Source organism: Rhea pennata, chromosome 10, assembly GCF_028389875.1.
Source record: "Rhea pennata isolate bPtePen1 chromosome 10, bPtePen1.pri, whole genome shotgun sequence".
In the NCBI taxonomy this organism is placed as follows: Eukaryota; Metazoa; Chordata; class Aves; order Rheiformes; family Rheidae; genus Rhea; species Rhea pennata.
The window spans coordinates 23,316,971-23,344,468 of record NC_084672.1 but is presented as its reverse complement, the minus strand read 5'-3'; the positions used below and the strand labels follow the sequence as shown (position 1 = coordinate 23,344,468).

Genomic DNA, 27,498 nt, shown 5'->3' with positions numbered 1-27,498 from the left:
TCAAAAATGCCACAGCCCTACTGCCTCTTTGGCCTGTGCCACTGCCCAAGGCAGCCACGAGGTGCTGCCGCCCCTCAAGGAGGATATCGGTGATGGCCTTGGGGCTTTCCATCTTCTACTCGCCCCTACGTTGGCATGTGGCAATAGAGACCAGGGTCTGAGCTCTTTACCTGAGAGTGCAAGATTAGTTTTGCCCATCCTTCTGGTGGGGAGCCCTGGGCTTGCTGGGTTTTGATCTGTTTAGATATCTGGCTTTCCCTTACTGGATTCTGTGCTTGTTAAAAGGATGTACCCATGTGTTAATATAGCTCAAACATGGGTAACATGCCAGTAATGCTGACTGCTGGAAACAGTAAATGACCTGTCTCTTTTCAGACAAGGAGATGGGGGGGGGGGGTTTGGCAGCTTGCTTGCGCAAAGCTTTAAGCGTGGAGGGAGCTGCTCTTGTCAAGGTGGTCACCCTGTTTTTAACCGGCTCTGGAATTGGTCAGCGAGGAGCCATGCTAGTGCTTGGGCTGCTGTTTAAAGCGCAACCCAGACTCTCAGAAATCGGATTCAATGACAGGAGCAAGAAGACTTTGTGGGAAACACCCATCCTGAGGATGGTGGGGTGGGGAAGCCGAGAGCATGGCGTAGCCATGCTGGCATCAGCCCAGTTAATCTGTTAGTTCCTGTAGTCCCGTGTTAGCAGGAGCAAGAGTTGTTGTCCTTGAACGTCCCTGTCTAAGCTACTTCCTCTCATTCTAATGCCGTGTGAGACATTCCTACAGCAAGAAAATACTTTGGAGCCCAGACTGTACAAAAGCAGTAGAAGAGGGGAGGGGGGAAAAGGGCAGGGTAATCACACCGGACATCTGAGCAAGCCGACTGTCATGGAGTCTTACGATACCCGTATCAATTGAATTAACTAAAGGACAATATTGCAATTCTTCTCCCTCTCAGAACTGATGCTAGATTTGATGGAGGGGAAAGTTGGCAGGAAATGTAACCCACCCCTCTAATGATCTCTGCCTTCTCGTGGGCAGCAAAGATGTGGAAGATGGTAATTTCACACTGCTGTAACGATGAAGTGCGAGCGGCGCTGGCTGTTGGAACATGTGTAATCGGAGCTTCGCAGCCTCCGGAGAAGCAGACCGGCCCAGCGCTGCAGGGCTGCCAGCCGCCACCTTTTCCTGCCTGAACTGCCTGCTGGCCGCTGGCCAAACGCTCGGAGAAATCCAAGCGCCTAGCTGACGGTGACACGGTTCGACCGCTGTTCAGAAGGGAACCAAATATTTGTACAGCTCGGGGCAGGGGGAGGGGGAAAAAAAAAATCCTTTCCTGCTGTAGCCCGAGGTTGTAGCAATGCACTGGGCAGCGAATCGCACCGTCGAGGTGCAGGCATGTCTGTCCTTCCTCTTTCTGTCTCTGCAGTGCTTCCAGCAGGAAAGCAGGTCCGTCGCGTTTGGGGAGGACAGGCGTTTGCCTCCACGGCTGTTGGCTTCAGTGCATGCAAGCCAGAGCCCTAAAACTGCATTGGATTAATTGATCCAAAACAGCCTAGAAGGGAACTGAATCCCGTCAGACTTCAAATCCCCATTTGCAGTGGAAAAGGCTCCCCCACCCCTTTTTTTTTTCCCCAAGTAATTCAGTTGTCGCTGCTGCCGTGTTTCCGTAGCTGCTGGCGTTTCCAGCAGGTTTTAGCTTCTGCAGAGTGCTTTCTCCAGCCCTCCGAGTGCGACGCTGAGCTGCGGTCTTGTCCCACGGGGCCTGTGTTCAGGGAAGAAGACTTCCTCTCTTACCAGGGTCAAGCCGTAAGAGAAAAATACCGGTCTTCCTGGAATGTATGCTTGAAATCTTGGTAATCCTTTGCAACAGGAGAATGTGAGGTAAATTTGTTCCAGCTTGCCCTGAGACAGCATAGGAAAGGAAAATGAGGCAATTGCTGTATGAGAGAATAAAAAAGTGAAACCCATCTGAATTGGTTTCTGCTCACAAACTGGAGTGACATGGTACGTTTTTTGAGTAATTATGTCGAGCAATCTGAATAAAACATTGAGATTTGAGTAGTTACTTTGTGCTCTCCTGTATTTAAAAATATATATATTATTTTGGGTTTGTTTACTTGCACTTGGGAGATCACTGTGCTAGATTTCTTTTACTGCTTGTACAAAACAATTTCTGGAGCAGGCAGTGGAGTAGATGGTCTTTGACCCAAAATAAGCTACTTCTGAATATGTGAATTCAGCTTGACTAAATTGGTCTAAATTTGGGATAAGCCAATACAAGTTCTGCATCAAGGCTTTAATCCTCCGTCTTCTAGGGAAGAGTTGAACAGTTCAGGGTTTTGCATGCTGCTTTCTTTCTCGATTTGTTGTACATTCTTGGCTTGTAACTTGTTCTTTTCTTCTTGAAATCAACTGGGCAGGTTTCTGGTGTTGGCAGCTTCATGTGGCTTTGTGAATAAAGAAACCACAGGCATCTGTCACTTCTGTTAAGTGGACTTCCAGAGGATTTGGGTAGGGGGAACCCAAACCCTCAGAACCAGAAAACTTGGATTTGTGCATTTATTTTTGGTTTTCCTAAGGTGTATCAGGGCTGCCTAGAAGGAGAGGAATATGGAAAAAAAAGTTTCAAACCTGAGTTTCAACAATGTTAATCCTTCTGTGTCTGTCTTCTAAAGAAAGAAGAAAAGGGATAGGGGACTGTGCCTTAACTGTGCTGGTCTTCACCCAAGGCAGTGTTTTTTGTTGAAGTTAAATTGATGTTAATGAAAGTTGCTCGTATGATACTAAAATTCCCCCTACTTCACCATTTTTTGGCTCTGGCAAGTCACCATCTCATTATTTTCCAGGCTAGAGAGGGCTTGAATACCTGATTTTCTTCCTCCTCCTCCTCCTCCTCCAAAAAAATGCTATTGGACATTATGCCCCTTAAAGCAAGATGGAATGGCATGAACCCAGTTTTCAGGTTGCTTTTTAAAATGTCTGAACATGTATTCCCTCTGTACTCTCCGAAGGCATTACATCTGTTCAAATGCAGGTAGATTCTGGCAGCCCGGTAGATTCTGCAGCACTCGGCTTTGCTCTTTCGTTTCTCACCCTTGCAGTTCAGGACCGGAGCCGCGAACGGCGTCTTTCCGAGACGAAGAACTGCGGTCCCTCCTGTTTTGCTCAGTGATTCTCGGTGTTGTCACTGTAGGTTATTTTGCAGCAACTGTAGCTGAGTTCAGCAGTTTCAGGTCTGGTTGAAACGCATCAAGTATTCCCTGCGGTATTCGAGGATTCCCTTTTTAGGGCAGGGTATAGGTGAAGGCATCACCGCGAGTACAGCTGCTGTGCTGGTGTGCACCAGCCGTCTCTGGGAGTCCCGGAGAGGACTAAGCTGTTTCACCTGCCCTGAAACACAAAAGTGTTTCTGTTTTATCCTTCTATTCGTAGAACGGCAGCTGAGGTTTAAGGTGTTTTGTGTACGCCCAGCCTTTCATGACAGAATAGGGATTGTTCTCTTTTGCTAGGTTTGCCTGGGCTTTTGTTTCAAAGTGCAGGGCGTAAGCACAACAGTGATTTGTTTGGAGTGGAATGATGTTAATGAGGTCACTTCTGCATCGTGGCCTGATGGATAATGTACAGAATAATCTACTCATTTAGTAATTTGATTTGCTGGCTGTTATGTTGTTTGCATGGCCATAATTCTCAATAAAACCTTTCTTCCCTATCCTCCTTAATCTGTAAATCCCTCCTACTTATTGCGTTAGTATTTGAATAGTTGCTACTTTTCTTCCCCCCCCCCCCGCTATTATTCAGCATTTCTTTAATGTTCTTCTCATGGCTTTTTCTTAGTCTTTAGCAATACTTGACTTAGATACTTTTACACAACTTTGTGGATCTTATAGCTTACTGAGTAATCTGCCTGCCTTGTGCCTTGCTTGGAAGAGTATGGAAACTTTAAAAGAACGGCATTCCCTTTAATGCAAGGGCTGTAATTAGGGTCTTTCTGTTGCAGTTTGCATCCTAGTGCTGCCTAGAAGCCGTAATCATCATTCAGTACTGAGACACTGAAGAGCTTAGTTTTGTCCTTAAATACGCGACGGCAGAATTTCAGCGCTCATAATTGAACGCAGCTGCAGATGATGGTGGGCCCACAAGCAGCATGGAAGTGTCCTGCTGTGCCTCTCCAGGTTGGCAGGTTGTCTGGGCACTGTTTCTCCGTTATTCCAGTTGTGGGATTTTTCCGGAGCAGGCGTGATCACTCCAGCTGGTTTTGATTTAGCTGTGTCTTCGTCAGATGAGACGTGTTTTAAAGAAGCTGCATGACTCTGCTACCACCATCTTCTCTTGAAAAACCATTCATGACTGTTTTCCCCAGGATCAGTATTTGAGTGACAGGAGAGCTGTAACATAGTGCGTGAAAGGGATGCAGTGACACTCTTGCATGGAAAATACATCCTAGCTGATGAGCTAACCAAACTGTGATCTGCCCACACAGTCGTGAAGGGTATTGATGTGATAAATTTAAATCTTGATGTTTTTCTACTGTACTGAGAAAGAGGGGAGGGCTGCATGGGAAAAGAGTTGTTGTACTGGGCACAGCATTGGAAGGAGAGAGCGTTTTTTAACTCCAAAGGTCACAAAACTAGATAGACTATTTGGGAACAACTTTACCTAGCTAGATAACCATCCTGTGGAGAACACAGCAGGAGTCTTGCTATTGTCTCTGACTGATGGTGTCCTTGAGTGGCCTTCAAGGGAGGAGCTACTCTGTTTCATTTACTCCATTTGTAGCTGGACAAACTGTGTAATGGGGAGGAAAGCAGAGCAGGCTGAATCTGCCTGTTTGTGTGCTTGCCTGCTGCCTGAAGAACTGGTCAGAGTAACCAATCTAGCCCCGAAGCCCTGAACCAGAAGGAATAACCAGCCAGCTAGCATGCAGTGTACTAGCAAAGCACGAGGACAGGAGGAGAGCGGTGACTGCAGAAAGAAACAGTCATCAGACTGCTGCAGTAGTTTTGCTTGCAGTTCTGGGGAATTGTATTTCCAAGACTAACCTAGTTTTCTGGTTAGAAATTGAGCTTTGGCCCTCTTACTCAAGACGAGCCCCAGGGAGTGTCCGCTTGCGACAGGTAGGTAGGATGGGAGCGCTGCCATGGGCTGGCTGAATAGCTAGGAGGGAATGCTGGAGGGCAGTGCTCTCCAGACCCGTGCAGTGAGTGTACCAGCTCCTTTGAAAGGAAGCACTAGACCCTTGCTCAGGAAAACCTAGCTGGTTTTGTAGGATGTCACTTGTTTCTGCCCAGTCCTTAAGCTGCCTTCTTCAGGAGCAAAGCAAGTCTTCGAAGAGAAACGAATGAAGCTGGTACTGAAGTGGACCTCTTGGCTGTAGCTAGGGTGAACTGTGAAATGGTTTGGGTTGGGAGGGACCCCTGGGTGTCCTCTTGTTCAGCCCCCTGGCTCAAAGCAAGGCTGGCTTCAAAGTCAGCTCAGGTGCCTGCAGTGAGACTTGGTTTTCATTAGTTCAGGTTTGCAAATTTGCAGTTGCCAGGAAGCAAAAGTAACTGAAAGAACTTTTTTTTTTTTTTTTTTTTTTTTTTTTTTTTTTTAACATTTGGCCAAAAAGAGGCCACGATTTTTCATGTTAACTTCTTCCCCCCATCACTTCCCTCATAACCTGCTTTGCCTCACTGCAAACCTCCCACCTTACTCCCAGTGAGAAAGGCTGTGTCTGGCATCTGGAGACCACACTGGTCTTTGGCACCTCCTGAGCTATTTCTGAATATTTCTTGGCGTGCAAATTCTACAACTTTTTTACAGTACGAATACTAAAACTTATATGAAAACGTATCTTATGATGATACCTGGGGCACTTGGAGTAGATGTAGTAGTGTGTGCTAGGTTATAAAAGCAGTAGTTGTATGCTGGTAGAGCATGTTGGTTTCTTTCTTCAGTGGGTGTATGTGTGTTTTGAATGCTGGGATGGAGAACTGTGCTGGGATAGGTACTGTACTCTTTTTTCCTCTGCGAAGTAAAAGGAAAAGGTGTGCTCTTAATTGGAGGTGGGGTATTTTGTATTCTTCTGGCACAAGAGCTGCAGCTGGCTTTACAAGGGAGGATTACTGAATTCTACGAGTCCTTTGACTTGTGTTGAGTATCACCTTATAGATAAAACCATGGTTTTTGCAAAAACTTCACGTTTGAATGAGCTTTTGGAAGGTGCTCTGCTTGTCCCTGCCTTGTGTTGGCAGAAGTACTGGTGTGACTATGTGGTGAGCTGAACTGATCTGGGCTAAAATGCATTTTATGTGCTTGTTGGTTCATTTAACCTTGATGAGTTCTTTGACCCAGGTTTGGTGCAGCTGTGCTTTGGGTCGTTGGCGCAAGAAGAGTGCCCCAGGGACAGGAACAAGTGGTAGAAGGGTGTTGGACTTGCTTTCATTGCCGGTAGAGCCAGCTTAGGCTATTTTTGCAGTGTCAGCTTTGTGTGCTTATTGGGGTGCTAGGGGAATACGCAAGTTTTTGATGTTCTGCATGGGGTAGACAGCTGAATATCGTATGAAATCACCCATGCTGCAGGTCTGTGAGAATAATAGTGGTGTTAGGAAGATCTTTGGAGAATAGTTCCTGTGAGCAGTGCTGCTCTTTGATATCCGAACGCTCGGCAAAGATTTTGTACCTAAAAAAGGAAGCCCCACGTGGGCTCTCATAGAAGAGTCTTTAGTGAGGTGTCACATGAAGAGGAAAAGAGGAGGCTGACAGCAAATGTGGAAATGTCCCGGGAGAAGTGTCTCTTTAGTTGACAGAAGCTTCTTTGAAGCACAATAAACTTTTGTTGTGAGTTTTCAGATAGTTTTTGGATTACGTTTTACAACTGCAGGTGTCTCTGATAACAGCGTGATATCAGCACACCGTTATGCTTTCTTAAGTTTGTGCTGAAATGGACCAAACACTTGACTGTGAAGAAAGCCAGATGCCTTCCCCTGGGCAATTATGGACCATCAGTACTACTGTAATTTTGGAGAAGGTCATAAAATCTTCCATCCAGTGTATCACTAGGAATGTACAGTTACATACATAAAATGAGTTATTCCTTGGAGTGGGTTTTTTTGTTTTATTTTGTTTTTTATGCTACTCAGCTGTTCTGAGTTTGGAAGTATTTTAAGGTCTGACTTGGAAGAGAATCTTAATCAAAGGGACAAAGTAAATCATGCCTTTCACTCGATATGCAATTTCTTACTGCTGTAGGAACCCTTCTAAGTTTATAAGATGGTTGTGTGTCCAGCTCTTCCCTTTAAATCATGTCTTACTCTCCCTGTTAACCGTAATTCATCCACTCTTACCAGGAATGCCCAAAATGCCACGTGACCATCGAGAAGGATGGGGGCTGCAATCACATGGTCTGTCGGAACCAGAACTGCAAAGCTGAGTTCTGCTGGGTGTGCCTGGGCCCCTGGGAGCCCCATGGATCTGCCTGGTGAGTTTGGGACTATGCCTTGCTGGAAGGCTAGGAAGTAGTAATGCACACAGCACCTGTTTGCACTAAAACCTGTGGATTTGCTATCCCCGTTATAGGTACAACTGTAATCGCTACAACGAGGATGATGCAAAGGCAGCAAGGGATGCACAGGAGGTGAGTCCATAACCTTTGGTGGTTAAGGGAGATCACCAGTCCTGTGGCATATTTTCAGATTTTCCATAAGCCTAGAAACCAGCCCTGGAGAACTTCCTAGATTTGGGCACAAATCCAAAAGGCAGTTAAGTTCTACAGCAGTTTTGGACTCTTGCTTTGTGCCAGAGGAAATGTTCAAAGTCACTTTAACCCGGTTTAAAGAACACATTAACTGAGTTCTTATCTGTCGTGCTGTCTTGCCTATGTTATAACAGCTCTTCACATGAAGTCATCGTAATGCTGTGAGTCTGAGGCAACAACCCTGACATCTCTTGTAAAATACTCTTTACTGCAAAGCTCTAATCCTGAGGTGCTTTTAAGCACAACATATTTTCTGGCTGTAAATACAGTAGTGTCAGTTGTTCTAATAACTATTCTCGGAAGTCTGACACAAGCAGAAATTGTGGGTGAAGTTGCAGCTGCATTGAACTGTTCTGTGAGTATGGATAGCACAGGCAAGATCCTTATAACGGGGAGGGATTGCATGCTGTGTGCTGCAGCTTGCAGAAATCCATTTCCTGCATCTTTGTCAAAGTGCTGGGACAGCCAAAACCTAAAACGTTTCCAGCAACCCCTCCTCCTGCAGCTAGGTGTGACTTGGATTGATGTTTTTGTACATTCATGCTGTACAAGTTTAACCATGCACATGTTGTCATTTTTTCAGCTGATCTATTAGTGAAAAGAAAGTAGGATTAAGGGCTGTGTACTGAGTCATCTTGATTCTCTTGTACTACTTAACATACGGCATCTTTCCCCTGCTCTCTAATCAGCGTGGCCTAGGCAACCTGGGGTTGCCCTCTAATGCAAGCAGCATCATTTTTTACTTAGAATTCCTTATTAACTGAGAAAAGCAAAATCTGCTTTTAACTGTTTGTCACCACACTGGAAGCATTTATGTCCTGTAATTGGGGATGGGAGGCTGAAAATAAAACTGAGCGGACTTCAGTAGTGTGATTCTACTTATTCTCAAGGCTGGGAATGAGAATGGCTTAGCTGTGCTAGGAAGTTCCCCGCATGGTAGCGAGCAGCAGCAGATCTGGCCTCTCGTCTCTGCACGATGTCAGGGTTAACAGTGCTGTGCAAAGTGGCGCCATCTGAATCTGGCCAGTGTGAGAGGAGAGGAAACAAGCTGGAGAGGAAGCCCATTCTCAGGGTCAGGAAGAGCCTTGTGAAGGGTTTACTTCTCTTGCAGTCATTACTTTGTTTTAACTATTTGTTCTCTTTTTCCCCTAATGGGAATTAACACAGCGATCCAGAGCAGCCCTGCAGAGGTACCTGTTCTACTGCAACCGCTATATGAACCACATGCAGAGCCTGCGCTTCGAGCACAAGCTCTATGCTCAGGTGAAGCAGAAGATGGAGGAGATGCAGCAGCACAACATGTCGTGGATCGAGGTGCAGTTCCTGAAGAAAGCAGTCGACGTCCTCTGCCAGTGTCGTGCCACACTCATGTACACTTACGTCTTTGCCTTCTACCTCAAAAAGAATAATCAGTCCATTATCTTTGAGGTAGGAGAAAACATGCTTTTCAGGAACTGAAATTACAAAGTTAACAGTGAAATAGAGATTTAATGCTTGGAGAAGCTGTTGTCCCAGAACTGTACAGAAGTGGGTTGGTCTTGGTATTCTGTTGTGTAAAAGTTAGAGGCCCTCTTGTGTATTGTGCAGCCTTCCCTTTTGGAGAAGGAGAAAGTAGAATTAAAAGCTGGTGCATTGCGGAACAAGAAGGGGGATCAAGGTTGATGGCTTGAACTGGTGAAGAGTGCCTTAAAGCTCTAATCTGGCATTTTTGTCTTTCCCTGGTGTTGCTTCCCCTCCTCCCACCCAGAATTACTATCAGTCAAGTTGCACTTGAAGGTCTAAACATGGAAGTCCAATCTGTTTTACAGGTGAAATTGTATTGGCTATTTATGATTAAAACCATCCTTCACCAGTGTTTGTGCAGAACCCAAGCCAAATGCTTCTATGCTACGTGCTCAGCAAATGGTGCACAGAACTACTGAGCGATGATCAAAACTGTGCTCTGATGCTGGTGTGCATGCACCAGGAGTTAGGAAAGTCTTTGCTAATGCTGGGAAAAATTAAATAGACAAGGAAAAGAATGGAAGACAAATTGGCTTGTACCACACTCAACAAATAGAAGGGAAAAGGTTTGTGTAGGCTTGCTAGGGTGCTGCAGATCAAGGAAGACATACAGTCAACTTTAAGGTAGATATGCAGGTTCGGTTCTCTTCTAATCAAATGAAGAGATTTCTGCTTTTTCAGCTCTGATGCTCAGAACAGGTTACATGAGTGTTACTTGAGTAAGTAAATGAGATTTTAGCTCTCATCCTGCTTTTTATTTCAGTATTAGTTTTCATTTGGATTGTAGAAAAGTCTCTTCCAAAAAGAAAAAAGGAACGCACAAACCAACTGGTGCTCTTTTGTCTTTACAGAATAACCAAGCAGACTTAGAGAATGCTACAGAGGTGCTTTCTGGGTACCTTGAGCGAGATATATCCCAAGATTCGCTGCAAGACATAAAGCAGAAAGTACAGGATAAGTACAGGTTTGTTTCTGAATCATCTATCTCAAAGCTGTTCTAGCACCTGTATTTGCCATCCCATGCGATTAGTACTGGCGTGTGCTTGCCAGGTTATAGATTTCTCTGGAGTCATGTCTCTGGGAAGCTGTTTACTGTTGGCCTTCTGCCATACGCTGTGATCAGCAGCCAGTCCCTGGGCATCTGAGAGCAGCAGTAGTGCTGCGTGCCAGCCCCTGAAATCATGAGCAGTGAAGCCCTCATGGAGATGCTGGCAGCACTGTTCCATGGCCTGACTGAGACCTACCCTTGGAGAGGTGATAGCCTCCGGGGGAGGCTCCTACCTCTGCCTTGCATCTGCTCTGCTGAGCAATAGCCAGAAGATTCAAGCCTGTAATGGAAAAGGCTTGTGTGTGAAGAGCCATTGCTTCTGGTCACTGCCCTTCCTACACAAAAGGAGCCCCTGGGAGCAGCCAGGACCAAAGAGAAGAGAACAAGGAGCAACTTTGTTGTTCCCAACTGACAATTTTGACCTGCTGAAGACAGTGATCAGCTGTTTTCTTTCAACAGTGCAGTGTGTGTTGGGTCCATTTGTCCAGTATGTCCCCTGAGCAAATGTGGGTATAGGATAGGAGCTGTACCAAAGAAAAAGAGCAACCTGCTCTGGACTGTGGAAGAGAACTGAAGAACTGGGGCCCAGGTGACACACACACACCACACATGTATCTTCCAGTCCCAGGAAATCACTTCTGCACAGTGGAAAAATACAAAGCTGTAAACATGGATGAGTCACAGGATTATGGGTTGCATTTTTGAGGCATTTTGCCAGAGTCACTAATTTGTTATGCCTAACTTAGGGGAAAAAGAAAAAAAAAAGCCCACTGTCAAAGTAGAATGAGCTTTAGTGGCTAAGGGATTCTCTGAGGTGTGGAAGTAGTCGCTACCTGCGGTGGGCCTATGGCTAGGACTGGACAGCTTTATTGGCCCTTCTCTTTTGAGACAGTTTGTGACTTTTAGACTACCATGAAGTTGGGATCTCGGCTCATGTTGCTGTTTGCTGGAGTCCTGTGAAGTTGGACATTGTTGTAGGGGTGGTAACAACTATCGAGAACAAATGAACACCTAATATGGCCTGAACTGCCTGAGACATAGTACCCAAACTTGCCTGCATGTTTCTGGGAAGAAAGTATGCATCTGTCAAGCCTGCGCAGGTCCCTAATTAACGAGTTTAGTCATGTCTTAATCATATCCTGCGGAGCGCTCTTCATGTGCGGGACTGGGACCAAGGATGTTTTCAAGGTGGGCAGATGGGTTTTAAAGAACTTCAGAATGTTGCAGCAACTGACCACCTAGCTAATATGGTTTCAGCTCTTTTGATCTCTTAGCCTGTGAAGTTCATGACATTTCTGGAAAACAGGATTAAACCTCCACTAACAGCAAACAACTGAAGTTTGGGAAAGCTGTTACTGTGCATGTTCCCTATCACGTGCTTCATAAAATCAATGGGACTTTGTGTACGATGATTTATGTTGCAACAGCTGATAGCGATGAGAAGAGCCAGAATGGTTTTATTCAGATAAAGCAGTCAATCTGATCAGATGCTGAATGTTAGCAGTATTAGGAATGCAACTTAAAGTGAGACACTTCTGAGTTCAGGCTGCCACGATACACTTTTCACACGCATGCCTACATGTTAATGGGTCGTGATCAAGGATAGCTTTCTGTCCGGGTCTCCTGCAGTGCGCTCGGACGTTCCTCCTGTGCCCTTGCTGTGCACCTGGCTTTAGTGAAAGGAGGCGTGTGCGGCTGAGAAGGCAGGGTTCCCAGCCGCGAGAGCCCCTCGGCTGCCACCCCGGCAGATCCGCGTGCCCGGAGACTGAGCCGTCCTCCCAGGAGGACCCGGTAACTTGGCAGTTGGCTCCTCAGTTCTGGTTTCTCGTGCTACAGCATGTCGCTCCGAGCTGGAGGGGTTCAGCTTGCAGCCCTAGTGATAGGGTGCTGTCTGTGCGCTGCCGAACCAGCTGCGCGCCTGCACCTGGGGCCTCGGGAGCAGCTGATGAGATATGTTGTCTCCTGTGTGTCTAAAGAAGATGTTGAATTTGGCATCACTGCTGGAAGGGGTTTAATCCAGAAATGTCTGCTACTTATTTATAATTTGCTTTTGGAACCTGAATACTTTAAACATTTCTCTGCTTTTATCGTTTTAGTTGGCTAACGCACCTGAAATGAACATGGCAGCTTTTGATATGTCACTTTTCCTCAGTATCATTGATCCTGGTAGGACTGTGCCTAACTCTGGGATCAGTTTTATTTGCAGTTTTGTCTGTTCAGAGGAGTGTAGATGGGAATACCCTACAGGGCATAGCATCCTTCTCAGAGGCACAGCGTTGCTGCGTGAGATAAAATTTGACCTCCAGCTGGGCCAGTGGCCTTTCTGTTTCCAGCTGTCAGTGCTTGACTGCCTCCACCTCCACTGGGATTTTGGAGGAGGTTCAGACTGGGTCAGCAGCCCTGAGGTTCTGCCCGGGTAGCTGCTGGAATTTTCTTGCTTTGACATGGCTCGGCACTGGCACACGGTGAGGCCTTCTTCCTATTTTGGGTGTCACCCCTAACCTGTGCTCTGGCTTTTTACAAATTGCAGCTGCTATTTCTCCTTTTTTATTAGTGGAAATGACTCCTCAGCTCTTAGGGCTTTGGGGGATCTTTTTGCATGGGAAACTCTAGTTTTGCATGATGTTTTTTTCAGCCAGGGACTTCAACTTAGTGACTGGTGTAACTGAAGTCTTTAATTAGTGCTGTTAACTGGCTACACATGCAAAGTCCTTCCCAGAGGATCTTGCTTTTTGAAGTGAGGCGTAATTATGGTTTGTGTTTCTTGATGGGCAGAATAAGCTGTGCTTGCTAACCCATCTTTTCTGTGCTGTCCCCTTTGCTGCAGATACTGCGAGAGTCGACGAAGGGTTTTGTTGCAGCATGTGCATGAAGGCTACGAGAAGGACCTGTGGGAGTACATTGAGGACTGAGACTGGCCCCGCATAAAATGAACTCTGAAAACTTTACCATCTAGAGTGCTCATGCGATTAAAACAAAATACACACACAAGGCACTACGCCTGTTACACCGCTGGTCTGTAGTACCGGGATTCTGTTTTGTTAACAGAAACTTTAAGTAAATTATATTGTAATAAAAAAGGTAGATAAACCATTGTACAACAGTATTCTAGATGGCCAATAAGAGTGTGACAGACGCACTAAAAAAAAAAAACCCTCCAACTTTAACTTGTAACGTAGCTTCATTCTCCAAGCCAACTCCTTTTTCTTTTCTATCTTTCTTTTCCTGTGTGTAGTACAGATGAAATTTAAACCAGTTTCTTGACACTGCTTTTCATGTCCAAACCAGCCATTTTGATGTACTTTGGTAAGGGGGGATGTCTCTCCCTCCCCCCTCCTCCTCTCTGCCACCCAAGTACAGGAATGAATGTCGATTGGCTCAATGTAAAGATGATTCTTGGGGAGGGGAGGAGGGGGGTACACAGCAAGGAAAAAAAAACTTTGTATATGACTTTTAAAACAAAAAGAGGACAACACAGTATTTTTCAAAGTTGTATATAGCGCATATGCATGGACAAAGAGCAAGCGTGGCACGTGTTTGCATAATGTTTAATTACAAAAAATATTTATTCTTTAAAAATCTTCAAGATTATGTCTATTTGCTGTGCATTTTCTTTGTTTGATTACTTTTTTGTTTTGTTTTTTTTTTTTTCCCTGGGATGGGGTGGGGGAAGCGTGTGCTGGTGTAGTGACTTTTTTTGAGGGCTCTTACCAGAGAAGTTGGGTTCCTCCTCTTCCTGCAGTTCCTTTATGTCCATGGCCTCTGTGGTTTTGTGCATATCCATTGCTGGCAGCGGACCCCTCCCCTCTCTTTCAGCTCCTGATGCTCATTAAGGCAGTGTGCATTGCATTAGTGGTGAATGTACATTGGGATTCAGGAGGCTTTGCCTTTTTGCCCAGATTGATACTGCTTTACCTGTCCCAGTCGAACTCAGCTGTTCCCACCCATGCACGCAGGACACACGCTCTGAAACTATAGGAAGTGTGTGTTTAGGCTTTTTTTTTTTCCTTTTTTTTTTTTTTTTTTAATTCTGAGGCAGGAAAAGGATGGGTATTTTGCACTGCTTCTCAAAAGACTATTGAAAGATTTCAGCTGTGGATCTCCTCTCGCTCCCCCTTTCATCTGTTGAATGGAACCTACCTTGCTGTTAAGTTTCACTTGCATTATAACAAGTCGTAACGTTGAAAAGGAAAGATGATGGAATTGTCTTTGTGTTTGTTATGGGCTCAATTATTGGGCATACTGTCCTGGCAAATATTTAACACTCCATCTAGTGCAGTAGAGATTGAAATCAGTGGGGGATTTTTTTTTCAGTTAAAAGGGGAAAGAACTAATGAGTTAGCCGAGTCCATTTTTATGATTTCTGTAACAAGAGCTATGTTAAAGTAAACAATTGGTGGTGGTTTTATTAAATTTACTCCTGTATAGGAATTCCTTCTGTGGTATTTTTCGCCAGGCTAGTGTCCTAAAAGCTTTCTGCCAATGTTAAAGGGGGATGAACTGAAAAGGGGTGAATTAGAAAAAGCCGATCACAAGCAGGTCTGTAACGTGACGTGCTCCTTTCCGCTGGCACCTGAGTCACTCCAGCTCACTTGCATTTGCAGAGGAGCAGGCGGATGAATACAGACACCTCTGGAAATGTAGTTTTGTGCCTCGGTATCTGCTTTTGCACTTGGCTTCCCCCGCAGTGGCTCATTTGCCCCTGGGAAATGCATTGGAGAGTGTCCGCACGTGTACGGGTTGCTGTGCGCTTCCCTCTCGCAGGAGGGCGAGGGGTGGGATGGATCGGGGCCGTGCGTGCGCCTGCTCTGCTCTGCTCTGCTCTGCTCTGCTAGGATGCCGCTGTCCCACAGTAGTTGTGTTGGGAAGGGGTCAGGCCTGCAGCGGGTGGCTTCTCTGAGCTGCCCCAGGCTGCTCACAAAACTCCCCCATCCAAAGCCTCTTTCAGATGCCAAAACGCTTTCTGGAGCAGTGTGAAATGCGAATTCAAATCTGATCTGATCCGAACGCGGTGGCTAGCCAGGTCAGGGGGGTGGAAGATGGATTCCACTTGTTGGGAGTTCTTTTGATTGTGTCCCCGAATGTGAAGGACAGGCTCTAACCGGCTGCTAATCATGAAAGGAATCGTGCTCAGTGTTGTCTTGAATCTTGATGGCTGTTGACAGACCTTACTTAAGATAATTATGATTAAACCCACCTTCTGCTAGTTAGCTCTGAGGAAGCAATCTGTCACTGTTCCTGTAGTCCAGCTTTTAGCTACTCCCACGGGAATTCTGTGCGTGTGGAATGATTTTGTCGTCAGCAACGCCAGCTGGAAGGGGCGCAGTTCTTCCTGCAGGGTCCGCTGAACTGAGCGGGGCAGGCTGTGGACGGGCCCCGCTCTTCCGCGGGGATGCGCTTGCGAGCTGGAGGCGCTGGTGGCTTTCGTTGCTTGATGGTAGCGTTCAAAAGATTAAATGGGTCTCTGTGTCTTACAATGGACTGAGCTAGTGTAAAATATAGTGTTAAGAAAAAAAAAGGCTCCCTCTGACCGCTGGGGCCTCTTGATGCTCCGGTGTTATGTTCTGTAGGTAGTGACTTAACTTTCAATGCATATAGCCCTAAAATGTTCTAGTGCGACCATACCCTGGGAAGTTCTTGGTGTTTCGAGAGAGAAGCAGAGCCCTGACGCTGCCGTCACGGAGCTCCTTGCTGCTGCCCGGCGCCGGGGTGGGGGCACGATCCGAGGGGGAGCGACCCGAAGCCTCCTCCGCCCTTAAGTCGTCTTGTAGAGACCCCCTTGTGCTGTGCAAGTAACTGTTCTTTAGACGATTTCATTGTAACCTGCTGGACTGTTCCGTGTTAAAGGTGAACAGGGAGAGAAAGCATTCCTAATAAACTTTTATTTTATTATTTCATTAGTTACGTTGGTGTTTTTCCTAGCACGCCGCTCTGGCAGCCCGAAGGCCCCTTGCCCCAGCGCTGCGCCCAGCCTCGTTGACGCGGGGCCGCGCCGGGGGCGGCCCGCGCTCAAGGCGGGATCCCCTAGGGCGGAGCGGCCTGCCCCGAGCAGCGGCCCTCGGCAGCGCGCCGAGGAAAGCCCGGAGCCGCCATTTCCTGCAGCCGGGCGCCGCCGCCATCACGGCGCCGCCCTCTCCCCCTCCGCCAGGGGGCGCGGGCGGGCGAGGTCCCGGGGCGCCCGCCGCCATCTTCCCGTCGGCCGCGGCAGGTGCCGGTTTGGCAACTGACTTCCGTCACGCGCGCGCCTCCTCTATGGTTCTCGCCCCCCTTCCCCCTCCCCCCGCCGCCGGAAGCTCTTCCGGGTCGGCCGGTAACCGTGGCAACGGGGAGCTTCGCGCGGGCGGACGCCATGGCGGAGCCGCAGGCCGAGCCGGTGAGGGAGCGGGCCGGGACCCGGGGGGGCCCCCGCCGCCGGGGCCGCCCGGGCCTCCGCCTTCCGCCCGCCGCTGGCGAGAGCTTTGCGGCGCGGGAGAGCGGGCGGGAGCCGCTGCGCTGCCGGAGGGAGCCCGCGGGCGGGGCGCGGGGCTGCTGCGGCTCCCAGCGCAGCGGGGGCGAGGCAGGGGCTGACGAACGGGCGATGTTAATGTTCTGAACGCTGTTTCGGAGCTGGTTTTTTCTTGTTTTTTAATGATTATTTTTATCCTCGGACATTGAGCAGCCAAAGCACTATGGAAATTCAGATGTCTTCAAATTTCCACTGGGCGAAATGCAGCCTGGTCACCTGTAGCCACGCTTTGCCTTGCTGCCCCCGGGGGTCTGCAGCGCCTGATTCGGCCCTGCCGGTGGAGTCAGATCAGGCGGAATTGGAGAGACCTGTGTTCAGGCATTAATATAGTATTAAATTCCTCGGAGAGACCTGTATTAAGACCTGAAAGGGAAGCTTAAGAGCACATGATGAAATCTGTTTACTCTACATTTGTTATTATATACTTACTGTACCTACTATATAATACACGTTAAACGTTCTGTAAATGCCGTAGTGGGCTCTCTCACCGAATCCGAGCCTTTCTTTAAGTACCACACACAGATCACTTTTTTCACGTCTCAGGGCTCTTGCAAAATTGTCTCCATTCCACCTGCAGCGTCATACAGTTTGCTTCCTTGTTGTCAAAAGCTCTTAAACTAAATGGTCTCAGAGTAGGAGAAGTCCTCCTGTGGATAAATATCTTCTTAGAGGGTGAGGTGCAGAGGGAAGGAATAACTGCTCACTTTTGTGTTGGAGAGAGGTCATCAGGGGGGTCTTACGAGGATGTGTAAAGGGACTTTCGGTGTATCTACAAATGATCTGGACAAAAGAAGTAAGAAGTTACTCAGGTTAATAAAGGTGCAAAGTAATTACAAGAAGCTACAGAGAAATCTGTCAGCGCTGAGTGATAGGATGTAGAAGGGTAGTGATGTGCGTAAGTGAAAAAATGCACTATGTCAAAAAATGGTGGGCTCTTAGCTGGGTGTTACTGCTTAGGAACAAGATCTTGGAGTTGGGTGTTTCTGTGAAAATATCAATGCTACGTTTCTTATTTGCAATCAGAAGAGCAAACAAAATGTTAGAAATTGTGAAGAAACAAAACCATCAAAAGTATTTATGCTATCAGTTCATTCTCAGTATGCATCAAGAGTATTCCTGTATCCCAGATACTGTACGCAGTTCTGCACTTCCCAACCTCAATTGAAAAAAGGGGGGTAGAAGTGGAACTAGAAAATGTGCCTGGAACATGACGAGGTAAACTGATTCTCTAGCATGAAAAATTGTTTATTAAGGAGGAGAGAGGTGACACAGGTCTACAAAATCCTGCACAGCATGAGGAAGTGGAGTGAGGGACGTCTCATCCACCATGAGTACTAGAGGACAAAGAAAGAAAAGATTCCCACATGTAATTGTGTTTCTCTTCTGTGAATGCTTGTTTTTGCTGAGTATAGACAGACTGAGTTCTAAGAACAAGGAAAAGGATGCTGTGAGCTGTATAAAATGCATCTTTTTTTCCATGAACTAGTTACCTGCTTGCCCGTGAGATCTGCTTTGGGCAGTATTTGTAGGCTGAGGTTTGTTGCCTTCTGTGGAACAGGACTTTGCTACGCTCACTCGCATACAGGCTATGGTGGCTTTCTGCAAGTGCTTCCTTTTGGCTGTATTCAGGGGCAGAAGTCTGGCCTGGATGTGCCTTTGTTTTGCTCTCTGTATTCCAAAACGTATATTCAGTTTCTGTACAAAGACTGCAGCTTGCTAAGGCAGAGCAATTTAGCTTATTATCCGGAACAGTGGGAGTGGGTGTTAGAAATGATGAAGTACATTGAGAACGCACCTGCTTTCAACAGTGCGCTAGGAAAAGGGCGCTTGCCTCTTTCTCTTGACTTCCCGTAGTGCTTGCTTCTTCATCAAGAAAAGGCAGAATGCTGGACATTGGATTAGGTCATCTTATCACAAAACAAATCTTTTTAATGATGACCCCAAAATTATTTTGATGTGCACTGAAAAATTGGATCTCCTGAAGCAAACTTCTCTGAGTTACAGTCTGATCCTGCAAGGCCTTGTTCGTATCTGTTAATTATAGGTCAGTACAGAGACTATCTGTTCTTTTCAATTCTCTTTCTCCAGGAACCACTTTCTTGTAATTACAAATGTTTTATATGGGAAAATGTCAAATGCATTTAATATGATTTTTTAAATAGCTTTTTAAATGCTTGACATTTTGGGGTTTTAAAATATAACAGTCACTTTCTAGAACCTTAATAAATATCAGTGAATCTGTAAAACAGGAACGTACTCTAAAATGGGCGGGTTTATTTAATCTGCACAGTGAACAGAAATCTCTGTGTTGCTGGGGCTAGGGAAGATTAGTGCTTGGTAGGGCAGAGTTTGTCTAGCAGAGATATTGCTGTTTTTTATGCCCTCTTTTGAGATTTGTCAGTTGTCCTTTCTGATTATTTTGTGGAATATTTCTTCAAGAAACTCTGCCTGGTGTGTTTAACACTCTTCTTCTGTCTTTTCAGGTTTCTTCATTGCCAGTGGCTACAGAACCTCCAAAACCCCGGCCCAAAAAAGGTTTGTTTTAAGATATGGTGATGATCATGTTCCTTGACAGGTTGATTTTAACATTGTTTTATAGTGTGTGCGGCTGTCTAGTAAGAGGTAAATGATCATGGAGAAATGATGAGAATATCTAGACTAAGTTACTGAGTACTAGGACTTTTTTCTAGGGTCTGTGTGATCGCTAGCTCAGTGGAGCCGTAGTCTGTTGCTGGCAAACTTAGTATATACCTCTAGCCGGCATTATGTTTGCTTATAAGATAGTATCAGAGACTGTTTTATTATGTACATATTTTTGGGGCTGCTAATAAGTTTGGTTTTCACCTTCTTGAAAAATAAGAGGGAGGGGTTTGCTCATTATGGATTCTGTAGATACTTAGATTCCTCAGAGTAACACCTTACTATAAAAATGTTCTTGCGAGGCTGTGGAATCACCATGTCTCATTGATTTCCAGGTCACGTTTTCGAAGTTTTGAAGTAAAAGGGATGTGCAAGTGAGATCAAACCTGTCTTCAGGTTTTAACTGGTTTTAACTGTAGTTTGTTTTTCATTCCGAAAGTGAGAGATAATTAACTCAGAGCTGTTGCTTTGAAATCTGGGTTGAATCTAAGCTGGAACAGTTACAATTTCAGTTATCAGTTCAAAATGTTTGACTAAACCCTGATGTTCTCTAAGGGAGCGCCTACCTCAACCGTTATAAGGGTCTGCAGAACACTCTGATGTCTCCTTTCCCCTCTTGCTTCGCTCTTGTCCCGTGCTTGCAAGGATGCGTACGGTGTGCATTTCCTTCTCTGCAGTTCTGAGCTGCGCTCCACCACCATTCCTAGTAGGGACTTCTGTACCTGCCGAAGGCGAGGTTTACTTTTTGTGGATTTTCCTTCCCCTTTTAGTCTACAAAGGGTCCTATTATCCCAGATAACGATTAACAGGGAACCTGCCATGTTTTTAGACCTCCAGCAGACTTACCAGGCAAGTCAGAAGCAGTTTGCATTGCACCTTACCTTTACTTTGAGAAGCCTGGCTAAAGGGGCGCTGCACTTTGGACTTTTTCTCTTGAATGTGGGGTTTGCCTGTCAGAGTACTCTTTGTGAGGAGCTCTTATATATTCCTGAATTCCTCATGTTGGAGACTGCCTAGATGATACTCCTAGCAACTGAGAGGAGCTCATTTGGCAACTGCATACTACGTCACAGTTTCTGCCTAAAGATAAAGTTCTTGGTCTAGCATGTAGGCATCATGCTGTAACTGAATCTGGGAGTGTGGAAAAGTCACTTTGCCTTTTTTTGGGGGGAGAGGTCAGGCTAACATCACATAGTCCCAGTTCCTCGCAGCAGAATTCGGTGCTTGAGCAGATTATTGCTATCTGAGAGACGATCTTTGATGTTTCAGTAGACCTAAAGTTGTTAGCTTGCATAAGCCTGAGCCCCTCTTGTACCTTGCCCAAAACTGAGGGGGAAAAGACTGCTACTAGCTTCAGGCCTGTATGCAAGTAAAAAAAAAAAAATGCAAAATTTACTTTTATCTCAACTGCCAACTGTTTTAGAGCAAGAACGGCTGTTACGTTGAAACAAGCAGCTTGGCTGTGGAGGCTCTGATCTACCCCTAAGTGAGATAGATCATCTCCATCCTTTCCTATAAAGATTGTGACCGTGATCCATATAGTAACCACCTTGTTCTGTCTTGTCACGCGGGTCGCATGTATTGTATTTGCCCTGGCTGTGTGGGTTGGGAGGCTGCATCTTCTATCTGTGGTTACAGGACAGCGTACACTTACGGTTCTCTAAATAAAACAGCTGTGAAGGGACCAGGCTGATGGGGTTTGCCAAAAGACAGACTGTCACTCTAGTGCTTGTTCCTGGAGGGTTGAGGTCTATTAAATCAACTCTGCATAATGCATGAGTGAATGTAATAGGTGAAAAAGAAAGATGGGGCCATCAACCTTACAAACAAGCCAGCGGAGGTGTACTGTATAGTGGCTGTCATGCTTCTGTCAGCTTGCTTGTTAAACTGTCAGTCAAGTGCCTTGCTGCTTTTAAGCGTGCACAATTCAATATTGATTGTTTGGGAAAATGAACTGTGGCAGTTGCCACTTTCTTAATGGGACCACTCATACAGACGCTGCCTGCCCTTTGGTAAAGGGACACCGGTTTATGGCTGCCAAGGAAGGGTTTTCTCTTGTACTCGGCGTTTGGCATTGACAGTCCTGAAGCTGAGCTGGACAACCCTTCAGAAAGGGGCAGCCGCGCTCCTTCGGCTCTGCAGAGCGCACTCTGTGCAACGGCTGTGCAGAAGCACAGGGCAATCTTCATCACCAGCCCCTCGTCCTCCCCCTCCCTGGATTTGGCATCGGTGTTTGCACAGCTGCACGCCAGATGGGAAACTCTAGGAACTGAACTGCAGTTATTCACATCCCTGGGTCTCCCTTTCGCAAGAACGTTGCCTCTTGATTTCAGCAGGTAACTCAAAGCCAACTGTACCGAAGAAAAAAAGTTCCAGCTTGTAATATTTGTAATTGTGCTGGTATCTCTTGAGACAAATTGAGGCATCTTGTCTCCAGTACCTGACACAGCTCATGTTGTTCTTCAGTGAAATGCTCTCGGAGGCTTTGCACTCGCTGTTTACTGGCCTGGCCGTATTGCATGGAGCGCCGTGAGCAAAAGCTGATTTGAGCTGCCTGTTTGCTAATCTCTAGAAAATGAGGGCAGGGGCAAGATTTGTAATAGCAAGTGATATAAGTGTGCTTTGTGCGTGTGAATATGATGTTTGGGACATAAAAGAGAGGAGGGGAAAGGAGAAAAAGTGCTATCCTATATGTTTTTGTGGGGTTTGGGAAAAAGGAGTAGCATTTCTTTGCTATGAGAGGCTTTTTTCCTAGGACTTTACTAGAAATTCTTCATAGAAGTTCTCGTCTTCTAGTTCGACTGAGGAAAATTATGGTAAAATATATGGAGCTGGAGAAATCCACAGCAATTCTGTTTGTATGGAAGACAGCTGCTAAACTTATTGTGAAGTAACATTTTTAAAAACTGAAAAGCAAATTCCTGTTTTAGCGATTTGCCTTTTTTACTTGCATTTTATTTTCAAAATGAATGCAAGAGAGATACTGAAACCAACATTAGTGCAAGCAGATCTGTGAAACAGGGAAAACTATCCTATAAACAGTTTGGTGGGAATGATATTTGTGCCCAAACGAAGCATGTATTATAATAACTGAACAGTGCTGTTGTACATGGACATAACGGAGTACAGCCAAGCCATCAGTGAACTCCTAACCTTCATCATCAGAGCGTCAGAATTCAGATCGGGACAGCTTGGCTTTGTTTGCGCCAGGTAAAAATAAAGTATTAAATTAAATTAATTACATTTAAGTCATTTGCATGACGAAGTGCGAAAGGGAAGTCTTGTTGCTCGAGCCGAAGGAAAGCTGTGTTTTCAAACAGTCTGAAGTGGGCTGCGGGGGATATGTTGGATACTGCTGAACTGTCAAACTGGAGAATCGAGCAACTTCCCCTCGCTGTTGCAGTGCTTTCCTCCCATCGATGTACGTTCGATGCTCTCCTAGGAGAAAAGAAAAATCAGAAACTTGGAGCCAATATATAGCAATCTGATCTCAGGACACTTAAACAAGAATAACTTTTAGTTAAGAGACAGAATTTGGTCTTGAATTAGCTGCTGCCGGTGCCGATCAGTAATGTAGCCCTCTGCTTGTGACAGCTGAAAGGTGAGGATTTAAAGGAGTCTGTCTTGCAGGCAGGTCAGTCCCGAGGGAAAACGATGAGCCTTCAACGGTCCGGAGCCGACTGTGGCGCCGCACGCAGCGATCGGGCTGGAAAGCTCTAAATGGAGCGATCTAAATCAAAGGGATTGGTAGGTGGCAGAGCCCTCAGAGCGCCTCGTAGCTCCGCTTGGTGACAACCATTACTGAGGAGCTGACACGTTGGTGGCGAAAACCATTCGTTATTTTGTCCTTTGCCCCCCGTGGGGAGAGCTGCTCTGAAAATCAATTCCCTTTGCTGTGACATCAAGATCCATAACTCCTCGTATTGGTATTTTTTCCCCAAGCAATTGGCGGCAGAATAAGGGGAGCTCTGCTCCTTGAAGCAACGCGGAGGTAGTGTCAGCCTGCTGAGATAGGGTTTTAATCTCCCGGCTGCATTTTAAATTAATCAGATATTTTCTAAAATGCTTTCCTGCTTTTGAATTGAAATAGGTTACCTCCCATCTCTCTGCTTCCCTTTTGCCGTGCAGTCCAGTCATAGCAGTTTATAGTAACTGATAGCACTGTAGTAGAGAAGGCTTCTTTACCGACTTATGCTGTTGATTTTTATGGAACATGACTTGAATTTGTTCCCTGTTATTGTGAAAAATATTGTGTGGAAAAGGAAGTTCTGGGCTCTCCTGTTAAGGTCATAGGTTAATGGAACAATTTGAAATGAATTTTGTTTCTTTTACACAAATAGTAGAGCCCAGCTTTTGCCGAGCTACAATAATGGCTTTTTAATACTAGGATAGAATCCTAAAAAATGTCTAACCCCCAAAATACTAGATAGTAGATTAAAGTAGAGTACAGTTGAGTTACTTGTAAAATTTAGGCTAGAAATCCTTTAGACTTTGAAGAAGCAGAATTCTGAATAGGTACCAGCTGCCTTCTATGTTTACCCAAATAAGGATCAGGTAGATGATTTCCCGAGCAAAAATCTTCCCTTGTGAATTGTAAAAGGATTAGCAGGGATTAAGTGTTCTCCCCAGTTCTGGACACTGGGATATTTTTTGGATACATTGTAGGTATATTTGTCTAGTGCTTAAAGCAAGGAATTCTGCCTTGAATTAACTGTGACCTTTGGCGAACCGCTTCAACTTTGTTTTTCTCAGTTTATCAACCACAACATTAGTCTAATATTCAGTGACAGTATTTGAATGCTGCTGGCTTTCATTAATGTTAAGAAAATGTTTGCAGACATTAAAAGAACGAGGCTGTATAAATGTATATATTACAGAGCACTGCTTGACCTGTTCTAGTGCTGCTAAAGATAGTGTTGAAGGGTGCCGACAAGATGTATGAGCTTTCCGGTAAGGAGACATTTCAGTCTGCCCGCTGGTCACATCTGCCTGTTGGGCATTTGAATATGCTCATCGCTTCACATCAGAACATTTCCGTAAAATAAACCAGGTGTCTGCATGTTTCAAAGCTTGTGAGTCTTCGTTGTTTTTCTTTTTTTTCTCTTTTTTTGTATAAGTTCACCTCTGTCTTGTATGATTACCAGCGTAACTAGTCCAAACGTTTTGTATGGCCAGGGCGGGCTGCTTGAAATGGGGGAATGAGGTTTACTCTGTTTTTATTATGTTCTCCATTACTGAGACAAAGTAAGTTACTGATCTAAGATTAAAGCGATTGATGAGATTGGTATATCAGTGATCGGCACTCCGGGTGCTGAGTAATAGCAAAATTCAATTAGCTTTGGTTGTTGCAACTAAGTTAGATAATAGAAATGGGGAAGGCTGCAGTGTAAGAATGTGTTTTCAAGCAGTGGTAATTGCCACTCTTTCACCACACAGAAACTTAAATTTTGGATAGATGACAATTACATAGTATTTTGCATCTTATCAGGGTGGTTTAATTTGTTTAACTGCATTTTGGGACATATGCAAGTGGTGCGTTTTATTCTTCTCCGTCTAAATCCCTTGTCAATACTTAGCTCAAATGATGCCTTTTTGACGTAGGTACTCGTCTTTGAAGACAAGGATATAGTCAAAGAGTTCAGATAAAAAAATAATTGCACTTGCAGATCTGATGGGCAGTGAAGCGCCCTTTATCTGGTGTTGACTTGGCTTAGGGAGTGCTCACAAAGATAAGTAACCTTAAAATATGACTGTTAGATATTATATAACTTTCAGATCGTGCAGAGATAGACAAGTGTCTGCGTCTTACGATCTGCTCTGTGAGTGCATCTCACTGCCTCGCCAGGTGGTTCCCGCTCCAGCAGATGAACCGACGGGAATCCCTCCTGCTCCTGGAAGCAGCCTGATGACTCAGGCACTCTGGAGAACATGAACTTTTTAGTACCCTGATGAGTGGATTCAGTGCACTGCAGCTCTGGTCATTTCTGAATTCCTAATATGGTTTTTAAATCAATATGAATCCATTCTTTGAGCCAGCTTCAAAGCTGCCTTTGAACTTGTACGAGTGAAACTGCCTGAGAAATCCGGATAAAAAAATAACCTCCTTGCATTAAATTAATTAATACTTTTAAGTGTGCTAAACAGAATAGGTCTTAGGGGAAATGTCGAGTGTGGGGAACAAATGCAGTTCCTGGTATCTGTACGTGCTACTCTCTTTCTGTGCGGTCATGTTCAAACCGGACTTTTTAGCCCATTTGAACCTACAGTCTTGTTAGAAGAAAATGATTTCTAAGTAATATAGATTAGTTGGTAATTACATCATTGTTTTATGTGAGAATTTCATGTTTTCATTTCAGTATGGAAAGTGGATAGCCCTCTTGTGTTTAATTTGTACAGGACTTGATACAGAGGTTAGCTTTGAAAAGTTAGATTAAAAAAATACAATTTTAGAGTAATTATATTGAAACTGTAACGTACTTACTACTATTTTCTGTCTAAAATAATTTTCCCTTAGATTTGTATGCCCTCCTTCACTTCTTCCTCATCTCACCAGAATACCACCACAGTAACCTCTGCACCATAAAGAACCTGCAAGTCTGGAAGCGCTTAAGTGTGAATGTGCTGGTACAGCTCTGCCCTCTTGTGTGTGTGTACGTTAATATCTGTGGTTGCGGGATCACGGACTGCTTTTCAGATACAGCACAGTAGATGCATCTTCTTGTCAAGAATGCATCACTGTCAGACTTCAGCACTGGCTTGTAAATCATCGTTCATCATTTTTGGTCTAGCTTTAAGCTCTTCTGGCCATTGCCAGCCTCTTTGTTTCCTCTCTATGAAGATAAGGTTCCATATCTGCTTTTTAAGCCTATTGCAAAAGTAATTTAAAAAGGACTGAAAAGGGTTGTACAAATGTCACCTCTTCCAGCAAGTATGTGTAATTTGGGTATTTATTTGATCATTTGCTGTCAAGGAATGTATCGCACTAGATTAGGACGAGGAAGAGGGGGAAGTACGGCAATCCAGCCTTAGAAGGGCTACAATTGTAGCATGTTAGTTTAGTATCCCGTTTCAGTTGGTGAATTTATTTTTGAAGTTCCTTAAAGACCCCTGTTGCTAGGCAAGTTTTTTTTGGTGTTTTAAAGCACTCAGCATGTTAGTGTCTGTCTGTCGGGGTGCTACTTACAGATAAAATGGCATCTCCTATTATGATTTTTTTTAATTGTATAAAAGTAGTAAGTAACACATTTTAGGAAGGGTGGAATTCATTTTTCCAAATTACGTATCTCTGACTTAGAACTTGAAATCTGAGCAGATTGCTTGTGCTCCTCCTCCTTTGATAAATGGAAGACGCTATCTGGGTGCCATTCCTCGGACCTCCCCTAGCCACCACCTTTGGATGAGATGTATCATTCCTTGGGGATGCCTACTCCAACTCTTTACTGTAAGAAGAGTCAAGGCAAGTAACTCGGATGTCTCATTTTTGAGATGCCCAGGTTAGGGGAGATGCATCCCGCTCGAGAATACCAGAGTTAATGTTGTCTGTGGGATTTTAACACAAGCCCTTGAGTCTTTAGTGACATAATTACATATTGACTTTCGCTGAACTCTGTAGCGTCCATTGCACAGGAATGATGGAACTTGCTGAAAGAGGGCTCGCAACTCAGGGGGGGCTTTTCTAATAAAGAATCTCGCCATTTTTCAGGACATGGACACCTGTCATGTTATCTTCAGCTATCAAATCCCATAGATAAATTCCCTGTGCTACAACGTTCTTCTATGTAGTAGTCAAACGCAGTGCATTATATATTAAAGACTCTTGAGAGAGTAACTGCTTTAACACTTGTTTAGCAAGAAGAGTTGTGAGAAGTGAAAGTCAAAAGTAGATGCTAATTTTGGGTGCCCAACTTGTGGTTCTGAGGGCTTGTTTTTTCGGAGTAGTTAACTGCGTATGTTATAGCACTTCCGCGTCCGCAGCGTGGCTCCTCTTGCTCTTGCTTGCTCAAGTGAGTGCTGCGACATACCAGGTCCCATGTCAAGCTGTGCAGCCACAGCAGGATGGATAGGTCTCTAGTGGCCGCCT

The 27,498-nt window shown here is 45.2% G+C and overlaps 2 protein-coding genes across 2 annotated transcripts in view; both read left to right on the top strand.

Moving 5' to 3' along the window:
• ARIH1 (ariadne RBR E3 ubiquitin protein ligase 1) overlaps positions 1 to 16,165 on the top strand; it is a 67,178-nt gene extending 51,013 nt beyond the window's left edge. Inside the window, exons 10-14 of the mRNA XM_062583311.1 lie at positions 7,316 to 7,446; positions 7,545 to 7,602; positions 8,890 to 9,150; positions 10,077 to 10,189; positions 13,101 to 16,165. Coding sequence (XP_062439295.1) covers positions 7,316 to 7,446; positions 7,545 to 7,602; positions 8,890 to 9,150; positions 10,077 to 10,189; positions 13,101 to 13,185 — 648 coding nt within the window. The 3' untranslated portion in view covers positions 13,186 to 16,165. The remainder of the gene's footprint in view (positions 1 to 7,315; positions 7,447 to 7,544; positions 7,603 to 8,889; positions 9,151 to 10,076; positions 10,190 to 13,100) is intronic.
• A 423-nt stretch (positions 16,166 to 16,588) lies between these two features.
• Positions 16,589 to 27,498, top strand: part of BBS4 (Bardet-Biedl syndrome 4) — a 43,594-nt gene continuing 32,684 nt past the window's right edge. The window contains exons 1-2 of the mRNA XM_062583645.1: positions 16,589 to 16,646; positions 19,262 to 19,313. Of these exons, the coding sequence (XP_062439629.1) occupies positions 16,623 to 16,646; positions 19,262 to 19,313 (76 nt within the window). The 5' untranslated portion in view covers positions 16,589 to 16,622. The remainder of the gene's footprint in view (positions 16,647 to 19,261; positions 19,314 to 27,498) is intronic.